Raw genomic sequence first — 24,436 nt, forward strand, 5'->3', positions numbered from 1 at the left:
GCCTGTCCTCCTAGAGGTACAGAGCATTCATTAGCGTCAACTAGCAAGCATTTGTAATTTATTTCATCTCTACTGGCTTTGCTCTTGTTGACTGCTGTTAGTTTCTTAGCCTTGGGGCTATGTCGTTATGTACAGTTTGGAGTCACAAAGCTATTTTAACACCATTGCTGGGTTAATGACAGAACATTAACCATTGTCAAAAAAAAATTATTAGAATGTCCGATGAGTGATGAGACTTTCTCCAAGAGAATAAAAGTCATTTCTAAAGTTATTCAAACACACAGATTGGATATGTGTCTAAGGCAATGTTAATTGACTCTAATACTAATTCATAAGAAGAATTTTGTTTAGTTTTTTATTTTCTTGAAGTGAGTTTTAACATTTGATTGCGATGAATATCCAAACACAAGTTCATATCATGACTTTTTTAACATAGAATTTTGTGAAATCTTGAAAGAAAAAAATTTGAATCGGACACGACTTGGACATACAAAGTAATGAGAAAATGGTTAATCCATCAAAACTTTTTTTATAAATACATCCGATTGATTTCCATCACATAAGTCTTTTTTAAATTAAAAAATAAATGTAATCGCTTTATCGCTTACTCATATTTCATATGTGTACTTGAATGTTGTGTGAAATAGTAATGATACACAAACACTTAAATGGTGCAAACCACTTTTGGACATCCCACTTTTGTGATGATTTTTAACTATCTAGTACATTTTGACGCTGTTCCACAAAATGAGTCTGTAATAATGGTTTGCACAGTTTGGATTGGATGTTCACCAATTTTTTTATCCAATGTCCATTAATCTGAAAAGTAATTAAGTTCCCTATGCTATGAACGATATTGGTTTCTCACCACAAACTTTACTTTCTTTATTCTTTATCTTCTCACACTCACTCCTCACACCCTCACTGTCCTAATTACTCAAACGCCATGCACTTCCTTCCTTCCTTCTCCCTGATTGAGTCTACATGTGCAGAGCTACCAACGTCAACTTGGATTCATTGCCAAACCCTCCTTGACTGATTGGTGAGAGTTCAAATTTTGCTGGTATTTAAAATTTCTCAACCTTTTTTTACAGTAAAATATATCAATAGGATTTTTTTATTATAAGCAAGAAAAAAATATATATCAATAGATTAAGGAGCAAAACAGCTCAAAGAGTTTGAAGACAAAATGTAGTCACAATAAAAACTATTCCTCTTGCCGCTGCGAGTGGTCTCGCCAAGCGGTAAATTGTTGTCACGAAATGTTACTTGGATTTGCCCCGTGGTTAATGGTTGAGGTGAACAACCACTACTTCGTACTTGTTGTTAAAACATTATGCAATATGTTTTTCATAAAAACTAGAATAGTTACAAAATCTATTAGAATTACTTACACAGAATCATGTAGGGGACAAAAATGGCATGCGTGGACCAAAATCGAAAATGTAACAAATATAAAATGCACTTTTGCATTATTGGTTTGGCAACAACCACTCAAAACAGAGAATATCCTTAAAACTGGCACATTCTGCATCTCTCTCTGTTCTTTCAGCCCAGTGACCCTGAAATTTTTTCTCACAGGACTTCAGGTTCACTCTCTGGTTAGTGTTCATTGGCTACTCATTTTCATTTTCTATTTTTTTATTGTCAATTTCTGCTGATATTTTCTTGAAATTAACAGCATACTAGATAAAGAGAGAGTAAAAACCAGGAGAGAAACTGGCCATGGGTTGGAGATGTAGCTGTGTGGCCTTAGTTGCTGTAGTATTGGTTCTGCCATTCCTAGCTTATTCTGGTTCTGTTATCAAGAACCTTCCTGGTTATGATGGTGATCTTCCATTCAAGCTTGAAACTGGGTGAGTTCATATTTCATAATCATAATTACATACATGACTTTTTGTTTTGTTCCATGCTCAGAATCAAAAGTAACTTCACTTGTTTTGACTTTCCAATTTTGAATAGATTTCTATAATCATTTTTACAAAATTGGCCACAAAAGCTTATTTTGAAAAGATATACCTACAGAATGAGGTAAATGATTTCACAAAAAGTTAAGAAGTCTCAATTTTAGCTTACTAAATTCAAAGTTTAGTAGAAAAAACATAATTATATAAACCCTTAGGACAAAAATTTAGTAGTGCTACTTTGTTTATAATCGGTTGAAAATAGTAATGATAATATGCAAAGCATTTCAATCAATTTTAAATTTCAATACGTAGGACAATTTTTGTCTCCGGTTTACGGTTTAACTAGTAAAGGCATGATTTACCTATGTAGCTCCAGAATATCTAATAGTATTAATAATAGGTCAAATTATAGTTAAGATTAATAGTTCTTACTTCTCACTATATACATCACATACTTGTGTCAAGTATATTAACTTTCAGTTAATTATTATCATTGCATAGATATATAGGAGTTGGAGAAGAAGAAGAGGTGCATTTGTTTTACTATTTTGTGGAGTCTCAAAGAAATCCCTTCATTGATCCAATTTTACTTTGGTTCGTTGGAGGTCCAGGATGCTCTGGCCTTTCTGCATTCTTTTTCGAAAATGGTAAATCAACTTTTGATTAAATTTACTTATATTTGATGAAATGACTACCATGCTACTTTTTATATCACATTTACACAATAATTAACAGATAAAATCATTTTCTTGGTCAATGCAGATGGTGTTCTTGAAACAAATACTGTTAGAAAAACAAATACTCTTACTCTAGAAGATAATTTTTAGCCAATAAATATCAAAAAAATAAAGGTTTCTGCATTAAGTTCTGATCTTGATTGATTATTTGTTAGTTAACCGCTTGTAGGGCCTCTAACAATGGATCGCAACTACACTGGGGACCTTCCAAATCTTAAATTGAACCCGTATTCGTGGAATCATATGTTGAATATGATATACATAGATATCCCAGTGGGCACTGGATTTTCCTACTCAGACACACAAGAAGGCTACTATAGCAGTGACATACTGTGGGTGGAGCATACATATACATTTTTACAAAAGGTGAGCCACTTTTGTACTTTGGTTTCTAATGTTTATGATTTTATAGTCCCTATTATGAATGTAAGGTTTTACACTACTATCCAACCCAATATTGCAGAATCAATCATGAATGTAATTTTTCCTCTGTTGCAATGACTTTCACTTTCAATGCAGTGGTTTATTGATCATCCAAAGTTTAGTTCAAATCCATTTTACATCGGTGGTGGCTCATATGCAGGACTAACTACTGGTCCTCTAGTTCAAAAAGTATATGAAGGTAAGTCCTGAAAAATAAACAACACCAAATTCATGGCCGGAATTTGACATTAGCCTAAATGTTTCTTGTTTTGGATTTCTTCAATGCTTCCTCGAAGTGAAGGTTACATAGCTAGAAGCGCGCCACGCATCAACATCAAAGTACAAAAGAACACAACACCTTTTGTTGGCAGTATTTATGTTTTGCCAATTTTTATTTTAAATAACTTTATATAACTAATATATTATCTCATTTATCATCAGGGGTATGTGATTGCAAGCCCAGCTGTTGATACGGTTCAATTAGTAAACACGAGAGTTCTATATGCATACCATATGAGTCTTATACCAAAAGAACTCTATCAGGTTATTTTTGTCAAGAATAATTGGCTTGATGCCTTCTCTGATTCTATTCTCTTCTATATACAATACAATTACATTTACAAGCAATAATGACTAATTAACCCTAATTCCTAATTTGCACAACCTAAATTAGGAAGTCTAATTCTGTACATTCAAATAGGAATATTCTTGATTCTATTTCCTAATTTCTCAAACATAAAATAGGAAACAATCATTAATTGCAGATATCCTCATTGACATCCCCCCTCAAATTGATGCGGTTTGTCAAGAAGCATCAATTTGCTAAGAAGAAACTGGTGACGGGCACGAGGAACCGCTTTAGTGAAGATATCTGCAAGCTGAAGCTGCGAGGAGACATGAGGAAGAGAGATAACATGATCATCAAGAGCCTCACGAATGGAGTGACAATCCACTTCAATATGCTTAGTGCGCTCATGAAAAACTGGATTAGTAGCAATCTGAATAGCGCTTGTGTTGTCAGCATGGAGAGGCGTAGCATTGATTTGAGGGAATCCGAGTTCAGCCAATAAACCACGAAGCCAAGTTATTTCAGAGCAAGCAGTGGACATAGCTCGATATTCAGACTCAGTGGATGACTTGGAAACGCGGGCTTGCTTTTTGCTCTTCCAAGAAATTAAGGCCGGACCAAGGAACATGCACCAACCGGACACCGACCTTCGTGTATCAGCACAACCTGCCCAATCAGCATCACTATAGGCAAGCAAAGTAAGAGATGTACTGGCCGGAAAAAATAATCCTCGATAAGACGTTCCTTTCAAATAGCGAATGATGCGACGAACAGCAGCCAAGTGAAGATGACGAGGAGTGTGCATGAATTGACTAACTTGTTGTACTGCAAAGGAAATATCTGGACGTGTAATAGTCAAATAGTTAAGACTTCCCACCAATTGACGATACAATAAAGGATCAGGCAAAAGATCACCCTCATCACGATGATATTTGACATTAACTTCAAGAGGAGTATCCACAGGGACAGCAGATTGAAGACCAGCCAAAGAAACTAAGTCCTTAGTATACTTGTGCTGATTGAGAAAAATACCTTTGGAGTCAGAATGAACCTCAAGCCCCAAGAAATAGTGAAGATACCCAAGATCCTTCATGTGAAAGGAAGCTTGAAGCTGCTGTTTAAGTAGTTGTATGGACGCTTGATCAGAGCCAGTAATGATCATGTCATCAACATAAATGAGAAGAAGAACAATACCAGCGGACGTGTGATGAATGAATAAGGAGGAATCATATTGGCTCTGAGAAAAAGAGAATCCAAGAAGGGTAGACCGAAATTTCTCAAACCATGCCCGAGGAGCCTGCCGCAAGCCATATAAAGAACGCTTGAGTTTGCACACGCCTTCAGAGGAAGAAAACAAGCCTGGAGGAGGTTTCATAAAAATATCTTCTGCTAAATCACCATGAAGAAATGCATTCTTCACATCCATTTGATATAGGGACCAACCGTTAGAGGCAGCAATAGAAAGGATTGTGCGGACAGTGGTCATCTTTGCCACAGGTGCAAAGGTCTCATCATAATCCACCCCGTATTCTTGTTTGTTACCCAAAGCAACCAACCGGGCCTTATAACGATTGAGAGAACCATCAGAATTTAACTTCACAGAGTACACCCATTTGCAACCAATGGGTTTAACACCAAGAGGGCAAGGGACTATGTCCCAAGTGAAATTCTCCTGAAGTGCTTGTAGCTCATCTTGCATGGCCTTTACCCAACGCATGTCCTTAACAGCCTGCGAATAACATGTGGGAATAGGTATACTAGATAAAGTAGCAGTAAGAGAAGTAGGCTCCCATCCATACCTATCAGGTGTTCGATGCAGGCGAGTGGATCGACGCAGGGTAACTGGTGTTGGTTCAGGCGGAAGATCAGCATCGGGAGGGGGCAAAGTAGGAGGTCGTCTAGTATACACCTGTCCAGGTTTAAAACGTTCTATAGGACGAGGAACATCAGCAAAGGTATGAAGAGGAACAAAACTGTTAGAATCAGAAGGAAAACATGGAAAATAATATTGATAATCAAAGAAAACCACATTTCTAGAAATGCGCATGCGTTGAGCAATGACATAACACAAAAATCCCTTTTGATTAGGAGAATAACCCATAAAGGCACACTGCACAGATTGCGCGCCGAGTTTATGACGCTCTAGAGGTGGCAAGTGCACAAAGCAGACACACCCAAACGTGTGAAGGTCATCATAACTTGGCTGTGTGTTGTAGAGACGAAAGAAAGGAGAATCAAAAGCCAAAACCTGTGATGGGAGGCGGTTGATCAAGTATACAGCCGCAGACAAAGCTTCAACCCAGAATTGAGAAGGAACAGAGGCTTGAAGCAGTAATGTTCGGGTAACATCAAGCAAGTGCCGATTTTTGCGTTCTGCAACGCCATTTTGCTGCGGCGTATATGGACAAGAACGTTGTGAAAGAATCCCCTTCTGCCGCAAGTACTCTTGAAAGTTGTGAGAAATATATTCCCCACCAGAATCAGTACGCAAAACCTTGATACCTGTGTCAAACTGAGTCTCTATATATGCCAAAAACTGTTTAAACATACAAAAGACATCAGATTTAGAGCGGAGAAAATAGATCCATGTAAACCGGCTATAGTCATCAATAAAGGTTACAAAGTATTTATACTTTGCATGAGACAAGACCGGTGACATACCCCAAACATCACTATGAATAAGATCAAAACATTTAGTGGCACGATGAGCTATAGAGGGAAAGGGAAGAGTCTTGCTTTTAGCAAGTTTGCACACAGAACAATCAAATGCAGAATTAGGAATAACAATTTTACTACTCAACAATCCAGATTTCAATAAATGAGCTAAAACAACTGAGTTTGGGTGACCTAATTTTCTATGCCAGTCCTCATACTTATTTGGGACACCATTACAAGCAAAAGACAAAATATTCGACAGAGAAAACTGGAGAGGAAATAGTCTGCCCACTTTAGGCCCCCTTGCGATCACTTTCCCCGACGCCTGATCCTGCACAGAACAACCATCACGAGAGAAATTAACATTACAATTGTTATCGACCAATTGTCCAACGGAAATCAAATTGGAAACAAGCCCTGGGGAAACAAACACATCTCGAAAGGAGGAATTGATGTCTCCAACAGCAGAAATAGAAAGAGTATTACCATCAGCAATTTGGATATTTTGGGTGCCATGATAAGTGTGAACATTGTGCAATTTTTCAAGGGAACCAGTCATGTGGTTAGAGGCCCCAGAATCAACAAACCAAGGTTGAGATGTAGGTTTGGACTTACCTTGAAGGCCCAAGGCAGAAAGAGCTGCGAGTACCATTTGTTGTACGGCCTCGGGAGTCAAGGAAGCAGCACTAGAAGTTGTAGGAGCAGAAGTCTGGTCCAGAGAAGTTGTAGTGGCGTGTAAGGCATGCAACGGCTTCCGCGGGGGTCGAGTTGGGCAATCTGCGAGGATGTGACCCTGTTGCTTACAATAGTTGCAAAATTTCTTACTGCAATTCCGAGCAAGATGACCAAATTGCTTGCAAGAAAAGCATTGAACTTGGCGCATATCACGACCTTTGCCTTTACTTTGGGCAGCGTAGGCAACAGAGACAGGATCAGCAACAAAGTCATCACGGGATAAGGTCAGAAGACGCTGCTCTTCTCGAAGTAATTCTGCAAGACACACGTCCAAGGAAGGGGCTGGATTCCTGTTCAGCAAAGCAGCACGCACAGCTTCAAATTCAGGTCGAAGCTTCATGAGAAATTGGTCCCGTTGGCTAATCTGATAAACTTTTTGGACAGCAGTGAGTGAATCTTTAGAAACATCAGCGTGTAAGATAGCTGAATGATCAGCCCAAAGAGTAAGGAACCCGGAGTAATAGTCCTGAATAGAGAGATTTCCCTGACGATAGTTAGCAATGTCGAGCTCCAACTGGAACCGTTTGGCAACATTGTCCTGATTGTAAATACGCTTCAGATAGTCCCACATATCTTTAGCAGTAGAGAAAGCACGTAAGTTGTTGATCATGTGAGGTTCAACAGAAGCCAGAATCCAGGTTATAACTTGGGCGTCCTTTGTTTGCCACGCCGCCAATGCTGTTTTCTCTGCCGGAGCAGTGGACTGAGCTACATGATCGTCCCAAAGGCCTTTCCCTTTCACGAACATTTGGAACTGAAACTCCCAAGCGCCATAATTTTTGCCCGTAAAGCGGACACAGAAGTTTTCAAAAGTCTTTTCGGAAGCCATGAGGAGCAAAGCAAACTGACCAGAAACAAGATAGCACAAAAAAAACAGCAACGTTCCAGAAACAGAACAGCAAGAAAAGAAACAGAGCAGCGAACCAGGAATAAAAGCAACGAACCAGGATGGGCTACAGCAGCACAACACGAACCAGAATCAGAGCAACGAACCAGAGAGCCAAGATGAACCACGAAAGAGGCACGATGTTGATACGGATAGAAGAAGCAAGAGCGTGTCGCTCTTAGCACACAAGGAAACGGCACAAGAGAAGTGAGAAGACTCGTGATACCATGTCAAGAATAATTGGCTTGATGCCTTCTCTGATTCTATTCTCTTCTATATACAATACAATTACATTTACAAGCAATAATGACTAATTAACCCTAATTTCTAATTTGCACAACCTAAATTAGGAAGTCTAATTCTGTACATTCAAATAGGAATATTCTTGATTCTATTTCCTAATTTCTCAAACATAAAATAGGAAACAATCATTAATTGCAGATATCCTCATTGACAATTTTGTCATTCTCTGTTCAGTGATTCTACTTTTTACATATCATTTTCTTCAATTCTTTGCAATGCAAATGAAACTCAAAACGATTTCCGCAGTCGATGAAAGAAAATTGTAATGGTGATTATGTAAATATTGATCCTGAAAACACAAAGTGTGTCTCAGATTATGAAGCTTATTCCGAGGTTAGTACAAAACTGTACTTTTAGTTTTTTATTATTGGGGTTAGTTATTAGAGATTTGAGTTCTGCATAACATGAAAAGTATTGAAGTTCAAACAAACGTTGATTTGCAGTTAGTTCGTTATATAAACCTGCAACAGATCTTGGAACCTCTCTGTCCTACTACGCCTGGTGTGAACCAAGTAATTCGACAACCAGTTCAAGATCATCCAGAATTTTTTTGTAGAGTTAAGAATCTCTCTCTCTCTCTCTAACTCTCCATCATTCTCAAGTTCAAAGTAAGTAGCAAAGCTAACTTGAAGTTTTATCTACTGTCTTTTAGAGTTATGATCACATCCTCATTGACATTTGGGCAAATGATGAAAAAGTGTGGAAGGCCCTTCAAGTAAAGGAGGTAATGATGCACTGGATCAGTAATTTATATTCATTGTTGTTGATTAAGCTAACTATTTAAGCAATTAAGTGATTCAACAATGTTATCTAAATAGGGGATTAAGGAGGAGTTCTTGAGATGCAACAAGACTTTGGCATACACTACAACTCTGAGTAACGTCGTAGAATCTTATCGGAATCTCACTAAAGCTAACCTCCAAGCTCTCGTTTACTGGTGACTTCCTACACACTCTTTTGTTTTATGGATAAGCCAACTTCTGACACAATATACTTTTTTTAGCGACTAATTTACCCATTTAGCGACTGATTTGGCGGCCGCTGTTCAGCTGTTTTCTTGTAGTGTTGAAATGTAACAACTTTTGGTTGATGATTTCAGTTCTGATCTTGACATGTCCGTACCACAACTGGGTACTCAACATTGGATCAAGTCATTGAACATGAGCATAAGTGACAAATGGCGTGCATGGTTTGTGGAGGGTCAAGTAGCCGGGTAATTATGCTCTAATTCTTTCAGATCCTATCCCTTTTAGTAAAACTAAAATGCTAAGTATGTAGTTTGGATAATTGTGTCATTTTGTTTATTACATAGTCCTTAAAATATTTACACAGATTCACAGAAGTCTACAAAATGAAAGAAGACCACTACTTTACATATGTGGCAGTGAAGGTAATTAGTATAATCCTTAAATTAGGAAGGCTATTTTAAGCTATTTATATCAACTCAGTTTTGGTAATATCTAATTAACAATTTTGTTTCCATGTAAATAAAGTAAGTAAACTTAATTTTCCTTTTTTCTCTTCAATGTAATGCAGGGTGCTGGACATGTGGCCCAGACATTTAAGCCCAAGGAAGTTTATCATGTGATTAAAAGTTGGTTTTCGTTTTCTCTTATATAAGATTATGCTTCGGTTGTTGAATAAAAAAGATTATGCTCCGATTAGATGGAATAATTTATTGTATTCTTCTGTGAACAAAACATTCAAGTTCATTTCTGCCACAAGTGTCTTTCAAATAGTTATTTATTTAAATGTACGAGTTCTGAAACGCTGAATGGTGAGATAATTAGCCTTAGCCCATTTTTATGTTTCAGATACATTAGCAAACTTCTGAGATTTGCACTTCCTTATTCTAACCTTTGTTTGCATCTCAATCACTTGTATTTTCATTTTTCTGCTTGGGCCAAATCAATAATTATCTCATGCATTAAAGTTATTTTAAATTTTAAACTTGTAAGGAGTATAGTTGAACTCTAAGTTAGTAAGAGTCTGTTGTGATAGTTAAATCAGAGTTATGTGGTTGTTGTGATTCTGTTAAGAGGGAGTTAATCTCACTCAGTTTGTGTACACTATATAAGTCAGTCACAATTGTTGTAATAGTTAGGGACTTAGGGATTCATTTTGCTGAATAGTTCTTCATCACTCCCTCTGATTTTACATTCTTCTTCCCTGGAAACTAATACCTTTCATGGTATCTGAGCTCTCTGATCCATGATCCATGCTTGCAAACATTGTATCGATCTAGCTCAGTGAAGAAAACTTTCTGTCATGCATGGCAACATCAAGTGTTGGCGGCAGTGAAAGGCTTCAAGCTTCAAAGCCACTTCAAGAAAGATAAAGTTCCAGAAAATTATGCAACAAAAATAGAAGAAGAAATTGAAGATAACTTCACTGCAGTCTGCAGAATATGAGCGTTGGGAGCAACAAGATTCACTTCTACTCCCACGGCTTCTTGCCTTGACGTCAAGCTCTCTCTCAAATAGGATGGTTGGATGCAAATTTTCCAATCAGGTTTGGGCAAAACTTGAATCATTTTTTGCTTCACAAACCACTGCCAAGATTAAACAATTGAAGAATCAGTTAAGAAACACAAAGAAAGATGGACCAGCTTCTGCTTATTTGCTTGAAATCAAGAAAACTGTCGATGTTTTAGCTGCAGTTGAATCTTCTATTCTGAATCTTCACATGTTGACGCAATTTTAGCTGGACTCAATGAAGAGTACGATCCACTTGTTATAGCTGTTCCTTCACGGGAAGATGAATTTACTGTTGATGAATTAGAAGCATTACTCATGGCACAAGAAGAAAGGATTGAGAAGCATAAGAAATTTGAGGTTTCAGGTTCAACTGTTCAAGCAAATTTTGCTCAAGGTTTTCAGCAAAACTTGGCAGATATGGCCTATGGGGGTTATCAAGGTAACTTTCGCGGACATAGAGGTCCTAGATATGGACACCGAGGAAGATTTTCAGGCAGAGGAGGTAGATATGCTGATAATTGGCCAAACTGTCAACTTTGGAAAGCTTGGCCATCTTGCTTGGGAATGATATCACAGATTTAATCTGCCAAATCCATCTATAATGGTCAAGATATAGTACAATTGGGCAATGGTACAGGTAAACCTATTATGCACTTCAGCAGTACTTCAGTTCCTTCCCATACCTCTATTCCGCTGGTCTTAAATAGTCTGCTCCATGCTCCTGGTGTGTGTAAGAATTTTCTACATGTTTCACAATTTTGGGCATTAATTGTTGAATCTATGGAAACCAAGGAGATTCTTCTCCAAGGAACTCTTAGAAATGGCCTTTATGCTTTTGAATTTGATAGTCTTCTCTACACTGCTCTACCAAGTTCAGTCACAGATACCTCTTTTTATGCTGCTTTCTTTTCAAACAAATGTACTCAGGATGATTCTGTTTTTAAATTGTGGCTTGCTCATCTAGGAGATGCTTCACCAAATGTGGTTAGCCATGTACTCAAAGTACCACTGATGGAAAACCTGCTGCAGGCTCAGAAAGGAGTGATAATTTATCTGCTGAATCACACAAATCCCTATCAGAAGACCTTCTTGCAGACTCATCTCAAGCTAGTTTGGCTACAATTAATGCTGAAATAGAAGTTTAACATGATTTCCCTGTGAAAGAGAAATCCCAGATGAGAGCACATAAAAGCATGTTGTTTAGCAATTGAGAATTAGCCTTCTCGATCTATTTCCCGTGTCAAGTTCGGGTTCCCCAACACACAAAGAACTGGGTTTTTCAACAACAGATGAAGCAAAACCCCATGCTTATGTCGACACTGAACAACACCATAAGCCGCCGACTCTAACGGGCACCGCACATCACCGACGGCAGCCACCACACACTATCTTCAACTTTGTGGTGTCAGTGTTTGTACTATAGGCTCTGCTTGATAACACATATCTACAATCATGAAGTGTGGACTTGAATCAAGTATCAAGTCATATGCAAGAGTGACTTCCTCAACAACACAAAGGGGTGTTAAACATGACAAAGTACAAGCTCACATGGCAACATTTTTTTTGAAATTCTTAACACCATTGGTGTTAAATATGACAGCAAGGAACCTTATTAACTCATATGATAACATTTTGGGGTGGTTGTTCATTTTAAAGATGCTTCCACCATTTGTTTGGTAATTGTCAAGTTTTAATGCCATAGGGTACCTATAATAAAATTTTAGATATTTTTCTGTAAAACTAAAAACAAAACATTTCAGTATGAGTTAAGCTCATTGCTCAATTTTCCATTGAAAAACAAAATCACATTACACAATAATGAAATTACAAAGTACAAGATCATAACAGATCTAATGTTTACTTTGGTGAACACTATTGTACATAAAAAAGAAATCTTCATGCTTCTAGGTGGGTGCAACCATTCTTTGATCTGTTTCTTTGAGATATTGTTCCAAAAATAGTCAGCCTTGTAGGTTTTTTTTTTTTTTGAGTCAGCCTTGTAGCTATTCACTCGAGACTTTCTGGAAAATTACCTAACCATAGATGGTCTTGGATTGACATGTTCTATATACACATATAATATATTCATTCTTTAATGTCATAATATTTTGTTATGGCTGACGTTAGAAACCGATTATTGTATATCTTTATTAGTGATTAAGTATGTGACCTGTGTGTATTGGTAACTCAATTCTATGTTTAAGCACTATCTGTTCTGAGTGCTATTTTGGTTCTGGTTTTACTGCTGATGTTTTGTGCGGTTCTGGTGCAATGGCAGCAAAGAGTTGGAGCTGTTTGGGATCTGGTTTTCCTTGCTCTGGCTGTACAGTTCTGTTGTGTGTTTTGACAGCAAACACTCATTTGATTGTCACCTTGGTTTCAATTGTGCATAACACTCATTTGTTTCTTGCCTTGTTTACTTTGTGTTTTCCTGAATGATTTTCTTGTTTGCTGTCTGACAAGTTTTTAGTTTCAGGCACACTAGTTGTTCAATGAAATATGATAAATGTGCGAAAGCAAGAATCATGAAGGTGAAAGAGCAACCCGTTTTAGGCTGAGTAGCACCTTATTGAATCGCACATCCAATATTTTGTTCATTGTGAGAGGTCCATTTGAAAAATCTGGGAATGTTTGCAGGTTAGGTCCCTCACTTAACCCTAATTATTGATCGGACCACAATTTTGGAGACCATAACCCAACCATAGATCCGAAACAACTTGATAATATATGGGTTTAACTAAGACCTGGCGATGTAAGATGGGTTCAGGTTTAACTTGGATGGCCCCTCGCTTCTTATTGACTATTTGTAAATACTGTACATATTAGTTACCCTGGACCCTGGTTAGTTTACCTTTGGTTCCTTGGTTAACTTTACCACAGTTAGTTAGTTAGGTTGTTAAGCTTGTTAAGCTGATTAGTTAGGTAGTTAGTGTTAGTTGTTCAGCTATAGTATAAAGCTCCTCACTACTGTGTAATTCATCATTAATTCAATTCAGTTGTTCAGTTTTCAATTGCTCTCTTCTTCTTCTACCTTCCGCATCTAAGAGAGCTCTGCTGCGCACTCCCATGGCGGTTCCAACCCCAACCCCTTACCCTTTCACCGTGCAAGATGCACAGGTAGCCTCACATGCTCTCTACATTCACCCTAACGAAAGCCCTTCAACTGTTCTCGTCTCTCCACCATTATCAGAGGGGAACTATCATAACTGGGCTCGTGCAATGAAGATGAGTCTGATGACCAAAAACAAGCTAGGGTTCGTCGATGGCTCAATCGGAGAACCACCGCAAGATCACCCTGTTCTTCCCTTCTGGCAGCGATGCAATATGATGGTGTTAAGCTGGCTCATCAAATCGATGAATGTGGAGATTGCTCAATCCATTCTCTGGCGAGATAGAGCTGTAGACGTGTGGAAAGAACTCAGAGAACGATTCTCACAAGCAGATCTGTTTCGGATTTCTGAATTGCAAGAAGAAATCTTCAGCCTCAAACAAGGTGATTCTTCTGTTTCCAAATTTTACACCAATATGAAGACTCTTTGGGATGAATTAGATATCCTCAATCCCTTGCCTGTTTGCACATGTAACCCTGTTTGTGCGTGTGGTGCGATCAAGAAGATCGCTGATGAAAGAAACAAGAACCAAGTGGTTCGGTTTCTTCGAGGATTGAATGATCAATTCTCAGGTGTTAGGTCTCAATTGATGCTTCTGGACAATTTACCCAATGTCAATAGGGTTTTTGCTTTGATAGCTCAACAAGAGCGTCAATTCTCCTGTGAGAATGTTTCTGGGTCAAGGGCTTTGTTAGCTTCTGGTACTGAATCTAGAGGAGTCCAAGGTCAGGGTCAATCTTGTGGTCCATCGGGTTATGGAGGAGGAAACAAGTACAACTCCAAGAAATGTTCCTATTGTGGAAAGATGGGTCATACGGTTGAAGAATGCTACAAGAAGCATGGTTTTCCTCCAGGTTTTAAGTTCAAGAATCCAAAGTACAAGTCAGCTAACTTGGTCCAGACAAGTGAAGATAATCAAGATGGTGATGAGGATCATCAGGATAAGCATGTGGCTGGGAAATCTGGAAATGCTTCTGGAACAGCTTCTTTTGGGCTTACAGCAGATCAATATCACCATCTCATGGCACTACTCCCAGCTCAAGATCAGAAGGATTCCAGGACACCAAGTGTGAACTCTTGTGTGCAAGAGATTCCAACTCATAATGGTATATTTCTTAATCCTATTTGGGTCTTGGACACAGGAGCCACATACCACATTTGCAATGATCTCAAATTTTTCAGTTCTTACAGGCAGGTTGCACCTGTAAAAGTTTCCCTTCCTAATGGTGTTATCGTTCCTGCCACTGTCAAAGGAACCATCAAAATCACATCCTCATTTGTTTTGCATAATGTGTTGTTCTTGCCTAGTTTCCAATTCAATCTAGTTTCAGTTCATAAACTAGTCAAATGTTTGAAGTTCAAGCTAACTTTTGAAGATGATGATTGTATTATACAGGATTACAGTGCTTACAAGAGGATTGGCACAGCTAGAGCAGTCAAGGGCCTCTATCTTCTCATGAAAGGCAATCCAAAATCCACTACATCAGTTACTTGTAACTCTGTTTCCCCTGCCTGCAATTCAGTTTCTGTTTCTGGTTCTGATTCCCCTGTTGTAGATACAAACTTGGCTTGTAATTTCATTCCTAGTATGCACAATCTGTGGCATTTTAGACTAGGACATCCTTCCTTTGTAAAAGAGCAATCTATTAGAGATATATTTCCTTACATTGTTTGTAATAAAGAGCAAGTTTGTGACATTTGTCCTCTTGCAAAGCAAAGAAAATTGAGCTTCCCTTTGAGTACATCATTTTCTTCATTTGCTTTTCAGTTAATACATGTTGATATTTGGGGTCCTGTTTCTACAGTATCATTGAATGGTTTTACTTATTTTCTTACTATAGTAGATGATTATACTAGGCACACTTGGATTTATCTCCTTAAATCCAAGGCAGAGGTAAGACCTCTTATTCAGGATTTTTGTGCTCTAGTAGAAAATCAATTTGCTAAACAAGTAAAAACCATAAGAAGTGATAATGGAAAAGAATTCGACCTACCTCAGTTTTATGCCTCTAAAGGGATATCACACCAAACTAGTTGTGTGGAAACCCCTCAACAAAACTCTATTGTTGAGAGGAAACACCAACACATCTTAAATGTAGCTAGGGCTTTGCTTTTCCAAGCTAACCTTCCAACTTTGTTTTGGTCCTATGCTATATCCCATGCTGTCTTTCTCATCAATAGGTTGCCAACACCAATACTTGATCATAAATGTCCTTATCAACTTTTGTATGAATAGATACCTGACTTGTCACACCTTAAAGTCTTTGGCTCTCTTTGTTTTGTTTCTACTCTCACAAGTCATCGAACCAAGTTTGATCCTAGGGCCAAGAAGTGTCTTTTCCTTGGGTATAAAGCTGGTACAAAAGGGTTCATAGTTTATGCCCTAGGTACTAGAGCTATCTCTATATCTAGGAATGTTGTTTTCCATGAAAATGTGTTTCCTTACAAAGTTCCTACTTTATCTACTGACAAAACAGATAACCAAGCTTTGCCTTTACCCAATTTATTATCCAATGAACCTTTTGATTATTCTCCTATTGTTCCACTTGTGACACCTACTGTTTCACCTGCAACACCTACCATTTCAGCTCCCAATTTTCAGGACAAACCTAATATCCAACAGCCATCACAAAGGACCAGAAGACCACCATCTTATCTACAAGATTACAATTGTAACTTGGCTGTTTCTAGTGTTGTGCCAGACTCTTCAAGTACAGGTAATCCTTACCCACTTTCTAGTGTGCTTTCTTATAAGCATTTGGATCCACAATATCATGCTTTTGTTATGAATATCACCACTTCTGTTGAACCAACTCGATACTCTGAGGCTGTTAAGCATGAGTGTTGGAGGAAGGCTATGGATCAAGAGCTTGAAGCACTGGAGAGAAATCATACCTGGATACTAGTGGATAAACCTCAAGACAAGATCCCCATTGGCTGTAAATGGGTCTATAAGATCAAGCATAAGCAAGATGGCTCTATTGAAAGATACAAGGCTCGGTTGGTTGTGAAGGGCTATACTCAGGTTGAAGGGATAGATTTCATGGACACTTTTTCCCCAGTTGCAAAGATGACTACACTCAGGGTTCTGGTTGCACTAGCATCTTCTCAGAATTGGTTCTTACATCAACTTGATGTAGACAATGCTTTTCTTCATGCTACATTAGATGAAGAAATTTACATGACACTTCCACAAGGTTTGCCATGTTCCAAGCCAAATCAAGTATGCTTGTTGCAAAAATCCCTATATGGTCTCAAGCAAGCCAGTAGACAATGGTTTACTACTCTTAGCCATGCCATTTCACAACTGGGCTTCAAGCAAAGTGCTGCAGATCACACTCTCTATGTCAAGAAGACCTCTACCTCATTCACAGCCTTACTTCTCTATGTTGATGATGTGCTTTTGACAGGAAATGATATGTCTGAGATCAACTCTGTCAAACAATCTCTTCATGCTCAGTTCAAGATCAAGGATATAGGAGAAGCTAAGTTCTTCCTAGGATTGGAGATTGCTAGATCAGCTGCTGGCATAGTGCTTAATCAGAGGAAATACACTTTGGAGCTCATTTCTGATTCAGGTCTTCTGGGATGCAAACCAGCTTCTACTCCCATGGATAATTCTTAGAAACTTGGTGCTGCTTCAGGCACACCTCTAGAAGACATCAGTTCCTATAGAAGACTGATTGGTAGGCTTCTCTATCTAACCACTACAAGGCCAGACATAGCCTTTGTAGTGAATCAGCTCAGTCAATTTCTGTCTTCCCCAACAGATCTTCATGAGGCAGCAGCTCATCGGGTTCTTAGATATCTCAAAGGTAGCCCAGGATGTGGTTTGTTTTATCCAGCTAGCTCCTCTTCTGTATTGACTGCTTTCAGTGTCTCTGATTGGGCAGGATGTGTGGATACCCGCAGATCCATCACTGGTTATTGTGTGTTCCTTGGCAGTGTTTTGGTCTCTTGGAAATCAAAGAAGCAGACGACTACTTCACGATCATCTTGTGAGGCAGAGTATCGTGCCATGGCTGCAACAGTTTGTGAACTACAATGGCTTGATTATCTCCTCTGTGACCTGCGAGTTTCACATCCTACTCCTATTTCTATGTATTGTGACAACCAGTCAGCAATGCATATTGCTCACAATCCTAGTTATCACGAGCGTACCAAGCATATTGAACTTGACTGCCACATAGTTCGTGAAAAACTCCAGCAAGGTCTTGTTCATCTACTGCCAGTACGTTCATCTCTACAGCTAGCTGACATCCTCACAAAGCCGTTGACACCTGCCCCATTTAGAAGTATATTCTCCAAACTGGGAATGTATAATATACATTCTTCAGTTTGAGGGGGACTATTGACTATTTGTAAATATTGTACATATTAGTTACCCTGGACCCTGGTTAGTTTACCTTTGGTTCCTTGGTTAACTTTACCACAGTTAGTTAGTTAGGTTGTTAAGCTTGTTAAGCTGATTAGTTAGGTAGTTAGTGTTAGTTGTTCAGCTATAGTATAAAGCTCCTCACTACTGTGTAATTCATCATTAATTCAATTCAGTTGTTCAGTTTTCAATTGCTCTCTTCTTCTTCTACCTTCCGCATCAAGATTTGTTACTTCTTCATCTTTCCAAGCAAAAGTTTATATATAAGACCTAGAAGGAGCTTTGGTGTTTTTTTTTTTTTTATGTTGGTGGTTGTGTTTATTTGTTTCTTCCGAAAGTAGTTAGCAGGTCTTAGAGGTTAATGTTTTATCAATTTATTGTTTGATAGATATTTGTCGGATCAACTTCTTTCTTTGTATGGATGTACTAGTATTTTTTTACCCGTGCATTGCACGGGGCCTTCTATTTTATTTTGTATTGTGTTTTTTCATGGTTTTTTAAAATTCTTTATTTGTATGAAAAGGTGAAAAAATAATTTTTTTTATAAATAAGTTTTTTTGTCGAAGTGTTATTTTATGTTTTTTTTTGTCGTAGGTTTTTTTATGAGTGTATTTATTTTTTAATTTGTGTTGTTTGTCCTTGTTTATCTAATTGATACTTTTGATTTATTCTTTTGATATAACAATTTTATTGTACTTTACGGATAGAAGTAGTATTTTTTTGTAAGATATTATTTAATATTAAGTTTTTTCTTTTTGAAGTTCATAACTCATACGAAATAAATAATAATAAATTTATTTAAAATAATTTGAAGTTAACAGTATAAGTCCATATTAAATTACCACTACAAACCTTGATTTCTTCAGAGATGATCAATTACATGGAAATGATGTCAACTATATTAAATTGTACAAAGTCATATTTTGCAGTAGGAGTAGTGTCACTTGTGACCTCTTCAGTTTTTGAGATGCTCATTCAAGTAATCTTATATTTGTGCTTTGTGACTCTATATTTTATAGCAGATGCTTGAACCATAAAATGTTGAATCGCATAAACTTTTCATACATAAAGTGTGTCACTAAACTGTAGCATTTGAAAAACTACAATTTTAAAAATTCACTTAATTATGGTAACAATAAATAGTTTGGTTTAGGTACCATGAAAGTGGGGAAAACAAAGAAATTTAATACATTTTCAACGATAAAGAGCAGTTCAATACTATTAACAATTTGAGATTTTTTGAAATCTCTTATTTTCCACACATGAAGTACACAAACTGTTTGAGTCATCCTACAAAATAAAAAGTTGAGAAAATTAAAAAGAAAATAATTTTTTAGGTGTTTCAATTTGACATAATGAAATTAAGTTGAAGATCATCATGAAATAAAAACCATGTTAGAACACACGTAAATATTATAGGCTAGTCCATCAATAGTTAGTCGTTGGATATATCATATATGTGTACCTTAACAAATGTCTTGAAGCGTGAGCCTTTGAAAAGTAAAAGGCAAATACCTCAACAAAGCTTATATGAAGTGCATATGTTAAATGAATATTGACACTTATTACTTTATATAGTTGTAGAAAAAAGGGTTAGAGATAGTCTTTTTTCTTTTGGTAAGATCTTATTTAGTATTAAGCATAAATTTTTGAATTTCATAACTCATATAAAATAAATAATAACAATTTTTTTAAGTAATTTTCAATTAATAGTAGAAGTTATTTCCTAAAAAAATTAATAGTAGAAGTCTATAAAATGACATTGATGAATGAAGTTCAAGAGGAAGAGATAGGAGTTTTTTTTTATTGAGTGACCTTTAACTTTCAAGATTTATTATTAATATTAATTATTAGTTGATTAATACTTCAACAAACTTAAACTAATAATATGTGTCTTATGAAATTCATAACTTATATCATATTTAATATTAATTTTGACCTATGACATTCCATAACTCATATAAATTAAATAATAATAAATTTATTTAACATAATTTTGAGCTTAATAGTAGAAAGTTATATACTTACATTGATTGAGGAAATCCAAGAGGAATATCAAACGGTTGAGATTAAAAGTCTGTTGAATATCGAAAGGTTCTTAAAAATCACATATGAAATAATATGTATAATTACTTAAAAGCTCATAGATAAAAATAAATATATGAAACATTGTTTATTGATAGACTATTTTACCCTCGAGGTTGCAAAACTTCTCCTTTATATTATATATAAAATAAATATAAATATAAATAAATAAATATAAATATAAATAACTTTTCGAATTTCATAAGTCATATGAAATAAATAAAATGATATAAATTGAGTTAAACTTAAGGTAGACGATGAAGATGACAACACCACACCAAGTTGTAAAATAAAATAAAGGTGACTCTCATTTAGTCGATTAAGTTCATAATGAAACAATAAAGATTACGAAAAATGCAAGAAACTTAGGGCCTGTTTGGTTTGAGAAAACATTTTCTGTTTTCATTTTCTAATCTCAATTTCCAAAAACAATTTTCATTTTCAATTTCCAAAATTCAAGAAAACATGTTTGGTTAATTTTCCATTTTTCATTTTCTGAAAATGAAAACACCAGAATTGTGTTTGATTCAACTATTTTCAATAATTTTAATGAAGCATTTTTTAATGATAAATGTATAGCTATAATTTATTTTGGTACAGAAATGTATAGCTATATATTTATTTGCTAAAAATATATGAACAATAAATTTATATTGGAAGAATGGAAAACAACATTGAAAAAACCTGAAAGAAAAAACAAATTGAAACTAAATGAATAAAATGTAAAAGGAGAAAAAAAGCTTCATTGTACCACATTAGAAGAAAAGATTGTCATTTGGTCAACTAAGTTCATAATAAATTAATCAAAATAAAAAAAAACAAGAAACTTACATTGGTTGAAGATTAAATTGTCAAAAAATGGAAGCAAACATCATAAAATTGTTCAAGAAAAATAATGAAACACAATTAGAGAAATAACCAAGAAGATGACTTTAGCGGTTTATGTAGAAAAAATATTTTTGAAACGAAATAGAAGTTATGAACATATCATAATAATATTGATAATCAATAGCAAAGAACAAAAACATGCATAAATTACAAAAGTAAAATAAAATGTGTAACTTTCATCTATTGAATAAATGATAACAAAATGCATATTGCGAATAAAGACTAAATCTTACAGGAGTGGGGAATGAAGAATGAGAAAAAATAAGACTGTTTGGGAAGAGTCGTAGCATGAGAATAAAATCTGAAGAAGAAATGATGGCGAAATCAGAACAAATAAATCAAATGGGATAAATAAGGCGAAGAAAGAAGGGCACTTACCGGATGGAAGATGATGATGAAGTAAAACTCAATGCTTGAGAATGAAAAGTGATTAAGAAGAAGTGACCGGTGGAGAGGAAAAAGATGCAAAAGAAAATTTTCTAACCTGATGGAAGATATTCTTGTGCTGAAATGATGCTGTTAGAGAATCTAAATTAGAGAGATTTCCTGCACATGAATGGAGATGTTGAATATCAAAATGAGAGAGATAAAAATAAGTTGAAAGAGGAATGGAAAGATGTTTTATACATGGGAGAAGAAGGAAGAGACTCTTGGTGATTTTGTAACGATATTTCATGATCATGAGTTACAAAAGCAACAAATAAAACGGCCAAGAATATGAAAAGGTTGTACAAAAATTTTCATAAGAAAAGAATCAACATTTAGGATGAGAAGAAATGAATGGTCAAGATTGATTTCATATTGAATTACTCACAAATTTACCTATTTGACCATGGAAAGTTTTCCACCCATATACATTAAAATATTAAATTACAATTTTACCCTCAAGGTTGCAAAAACTCTCCCTTTAGATAGATAGATAGATAGATAGATAAATAGATAGATAGATCCCTTTTTGGGCTGAGCTCGGTATTAATGAATCAATATCAATCAATATATATTAGAAAAGAAAAACTTCTATCAGACTGATTCAGTGACGTGTCATTCTCATAAAAAAAAAAATCATGTGTCATTCCATTAGCTTATCTTCTGTTGTGTTATTTTTTTGAAACCGAATTTTAAAAGATTTGCCCTAATTATCTAAGATTTACCTAGATTACTCCATACTAAATTTATTTCCAAAACAAATCTTGAAACTGTTTTCATTATCTCTTTAAATTAGGAAAAGTCTCAAGCCTAATTTACTGCATATTTACATGAATCTCCTTATTTCTCCTTTTATTCTTTCTCATGATCTACAATATTAAAATAAAATATGTAGTGTTGAGATTATAATCCATTAAGATTTTAAAAGATTTTCCCTAATCATCTAAGATATTGCATCAGTATGTTGACACGTGTTCCCTAAACACATATTGAGAACAACTTTAAAAAAAATTAAAATATAAATAAATTAGAATTTAAAAAATAATAACTGAAAACGAACTCGCATAATCACGCTCATGATTAATTGATGTATCAAATACAATAGACATATTCACCGTGCAACGCACGAGAAAAAAAAAACACTAATACTTATTGAAAAAATGAAGTTAACATGAGAACTAAAATTATAATAATAATATTCTTTTCTCTAATTCTATTTTATCTATTTTCCAAGGTATCTATCTAATAACATTAGCCTCAAATTTCTCACAGTTATGGTCTCATTTCTTATTTTACCAATCAAATTAAGTGGTGTAGTTAATTTTTAAATAATATGACGCAGTTTAACCAATCAAATTAAGTCATGTAGTTATTTTAAATAATATGACACAATTTAGAATAGAATATTAGAATATTTATTCTTTATTTATTATTATTATGTAATTACGCATGTAATCTAGCTTAGATTTATTTTCTTTATTATGATATAATTACGCATGTAATTTTGCTTAGATTTATTCCCTAGATAACTATTATTAGCCTAGAAGGAAATGTCTAAACTCTAAATAGCCCGGGTGTTGTAACAGGAAAAGCATGATCACTTGATCAGTTGGTTTGGATGAAGCCAAACTGGTACAAACACACAAAATTTGGCTCCAATTTTCAACATACTTTTTGTGATGATGGATTACACGTTACACCCACATAAACCTTGCCATAAAAGTGTTCCTTTTGGCCATCTCAAAACGCAAACCTGATTCCAAATCCTCCATATACTAGCATTGATTATGCAAATCAACCTATATCAATTTTGAATGCATATGTTAGAGGTTTTTCATCGCTGAGACCTTGGTGTTGAGAATGGAGGTTAAGAACAGAATATTCCTGTGCTTATTAATAATCATCACTATGAAGTGTTACATAACAGAAGGCAGAGACCCTGTGTTGCACAGGGTTGGTGGAGGAAGGTACACTTGAGCACCAAATGTTAACTTCACAGAGTGGGCAAGTCATGAACACTTCTATAATGGTGATTGGCTATGTAAGCTCCTTCAATTTTCACTTTTGTATTATTAATATTGACTATGAGCATTTATTTATCTTGTTTGTTAACCAATTTTCTTTTATGGACACAGATTTTGGTTTTGACAAGCACATCTACAATGTTCTGGAGGTGAATCAAAAAGACTATGAGAATTGTATTGACACAAACTTCATAAACAACATTACAAGAGGAGGAAGAGATGTTTTCCAGCTATTAGAAACAAGAACCTATTATTTTCTCAGTGGCAGAGGCTTTTGCTTTCAAGGAATGAAGGTTGCAATAAATGTTGAACAATCACTGCCACCACCACCACCATTACCTAACAAGGCCTTTCCATCAAGTAGAATGGACCATACTAAACTATTTGTGCTTTTCTTCACAGCTTTGTTGATTTGGACCTTCATATAGCAATTACATTAGATATGAGTTTCAGATATTAGATTCTCAATTTTATTTTCTTGTCTTACTATTAGCATTTTTTTCATGTGTTTTAGATTAAGTTTGTGAAGTTGTATTCCTTTTCATATATATGAGTCCAATCTATGGAGTGATTTGGCGAATATTACGGTTCATAATGTTAAAATGAAAAAGAATTTATTACAGTAGTTTTTGTTGATTCAATTTATTGTCTTGTTTGGTATACTTGATGCTTACAAGAAGCAATTTGAGACAACATAGAGAAAATCTCAGAAAGAGACCAAAACAAGGAAAACGTTAAATCATGATTCATGGTTCATCAAACTTAAAACATGAATTTATAATGTGCAGAGTTGCTTTACCCAGAGAAAGCTTTGGAGTTTGGACACAATTACACAAA

At 35.8% G+C, this 24,436-nt stretch overlaps 3 protein-coding genes and 1 pseudogene across 3 annotated transcripts; 3 read left to right on the plus strand and 1 right to left on the minus strand.

Moving 5' to 3' along the window:
* The first annotated feature begins 1,458 nt into the window (after positions 1-1,458).
* On the plus strand, positions 1,459-9,938 carry LOC130723149 (serine carboxypeptidase-like 13). The gene is made up of 14 exons (XM_057574106.1): positions 1,459-1,601; positions 1,682-1,856; positions 2,409-2,554; positions 2,814-3,010; positions 3,164-3,266; positions 3,351-3,406; positions 3,509-3,610; positions 8,461-8,547; positions 8,658-8,771; positions 8,867-8,938; positions 9,033-9,151; positions 9,314-9,427; positions 9,547-9,604; positions 9,751-9,938. The coding sequence occupies exons 2-14, from the start codon at positions 1,726-1,728 to the stop codon at positions 9,832-9,834; spliced, it is 1,383 nt and encodes a 460-aa protein (XP_057430089.1). The 5' UTR covers positions 1,459-1,601; positions 1,682-1,725; the 3' UTR covers positions 9,835-9,938.
* Positions 6,448-8,055, minus strand: LOC130723151 (uncharacterized). The gene is made up of 2 exons (XM_057574108.1): positions 6,906-8,055; positions 6,448-6,621 (listed from the first exon to the last, which is right to left on the minus strand). Exons 1-2 carry the CDS (start codon positions 7,852-7,854, stop codon positions 6,584-6,586), a joined length of 987 nt encoding a protein of 328 aa, XP_057430091.1. The 5' UTR covers positions 7,855-8,055; the 3' UTR covers positions 6,448-6,583.
* A 257-nt stretch (positions 9,939-10,195) lies between the features above and the next one.
* On the plus strand, positions 10,196-15,595 carry LOC130723150 (uncharacterized). The gene is made up of 2 exons (XM_057574107.1): positions 10,196-14,907; positions 15,198-15,595. The coding sequence occupies exons 1-2, from the start codon at positions 13,758-13,760 to the stop codon at positions 15,230-15,232; spliced, it is 1,185 nt and encodes a 394-aa protein (XP_057430090.1). The 5' UTR covers positions 10,196-13,757; the 3' UTR covers positions 15,233-15,595.
* A 7,609-nt stretch (positions 15,596-23,204) lies between these two features.
* On the plus strand, positions 23,205-24,078 carry LOC130726398 (early nodulin-like protein 20; annotated as a pseudogene).
* Positions 24,079-24,436: the final 358 nt, after the last annotated feature.

The sequence above is a fragment of the Lotus japonicus genome, chromosome 6 (assembly GCF_012489685.1).
Source record: "Lotus japonicus ecotype B-129 chromosome 6, LjGifu_v1.2".
In the NCBI taxonomy this organism is placed as follows: Eukaryota; Viridiplantae; Streptophyta; class Magnoliopsida; order Fabales; family Fabaceae; genus Lotus; species Lotus japonicus.

Bases quoted from the DNA above. Each gene is read 5' to 3' on its own strand.
- LOC130723149 (XM_057574106.1), top strand. From the start codon at position 1,726: ATGGGTTGGAGATGTAGCTGTGTGGCCTTAGTTGCTGTAGTATTGGTT. The intron at 3,011-3,163 runs GTGAGCCACTTT...CTTTCAATGCAG, and splicing joins CATATACATTTTTACAAAAG to TGGTTTATTGATCATCCAAA. The intron at 8,939-9,032 runs GTAATGATGCAC...TTATCTAAATAG, and splicing joins AGGCCCTTCAAGTAAAGGAG to GGGATTAAGGAGGAGTTCTT.
- LOC130723151 (XM_057574108.1), bottom strand. From the start codon at position 7,854: ATGGCTTCCGAAAAGACTTTTGAAAACTTCTGTGTCCGCTTTACGGGC. The intron at 6,622-6,905 runs GTAAGTCCAAAC...TGTTCTGTGCAG, and splicing joins TTCTGCCTTGGGCCTTCAAG to GATCAGGCGTCGGGGAAAGT.
- LOC130723150 (XM_057574107.1), top strand. From the start codon at position 13,758: ATGGCGGTTCCAACCCCAACCCCTTACCCTTTCACCGTGCAAGATGCA. The intron at 14,908-15,197 runs GTATATTTCTTA...TGTATTATACAG, and splicing joins AGAGATTCCAACTCATAATG to GATTACAGTGCTTACAAGAG.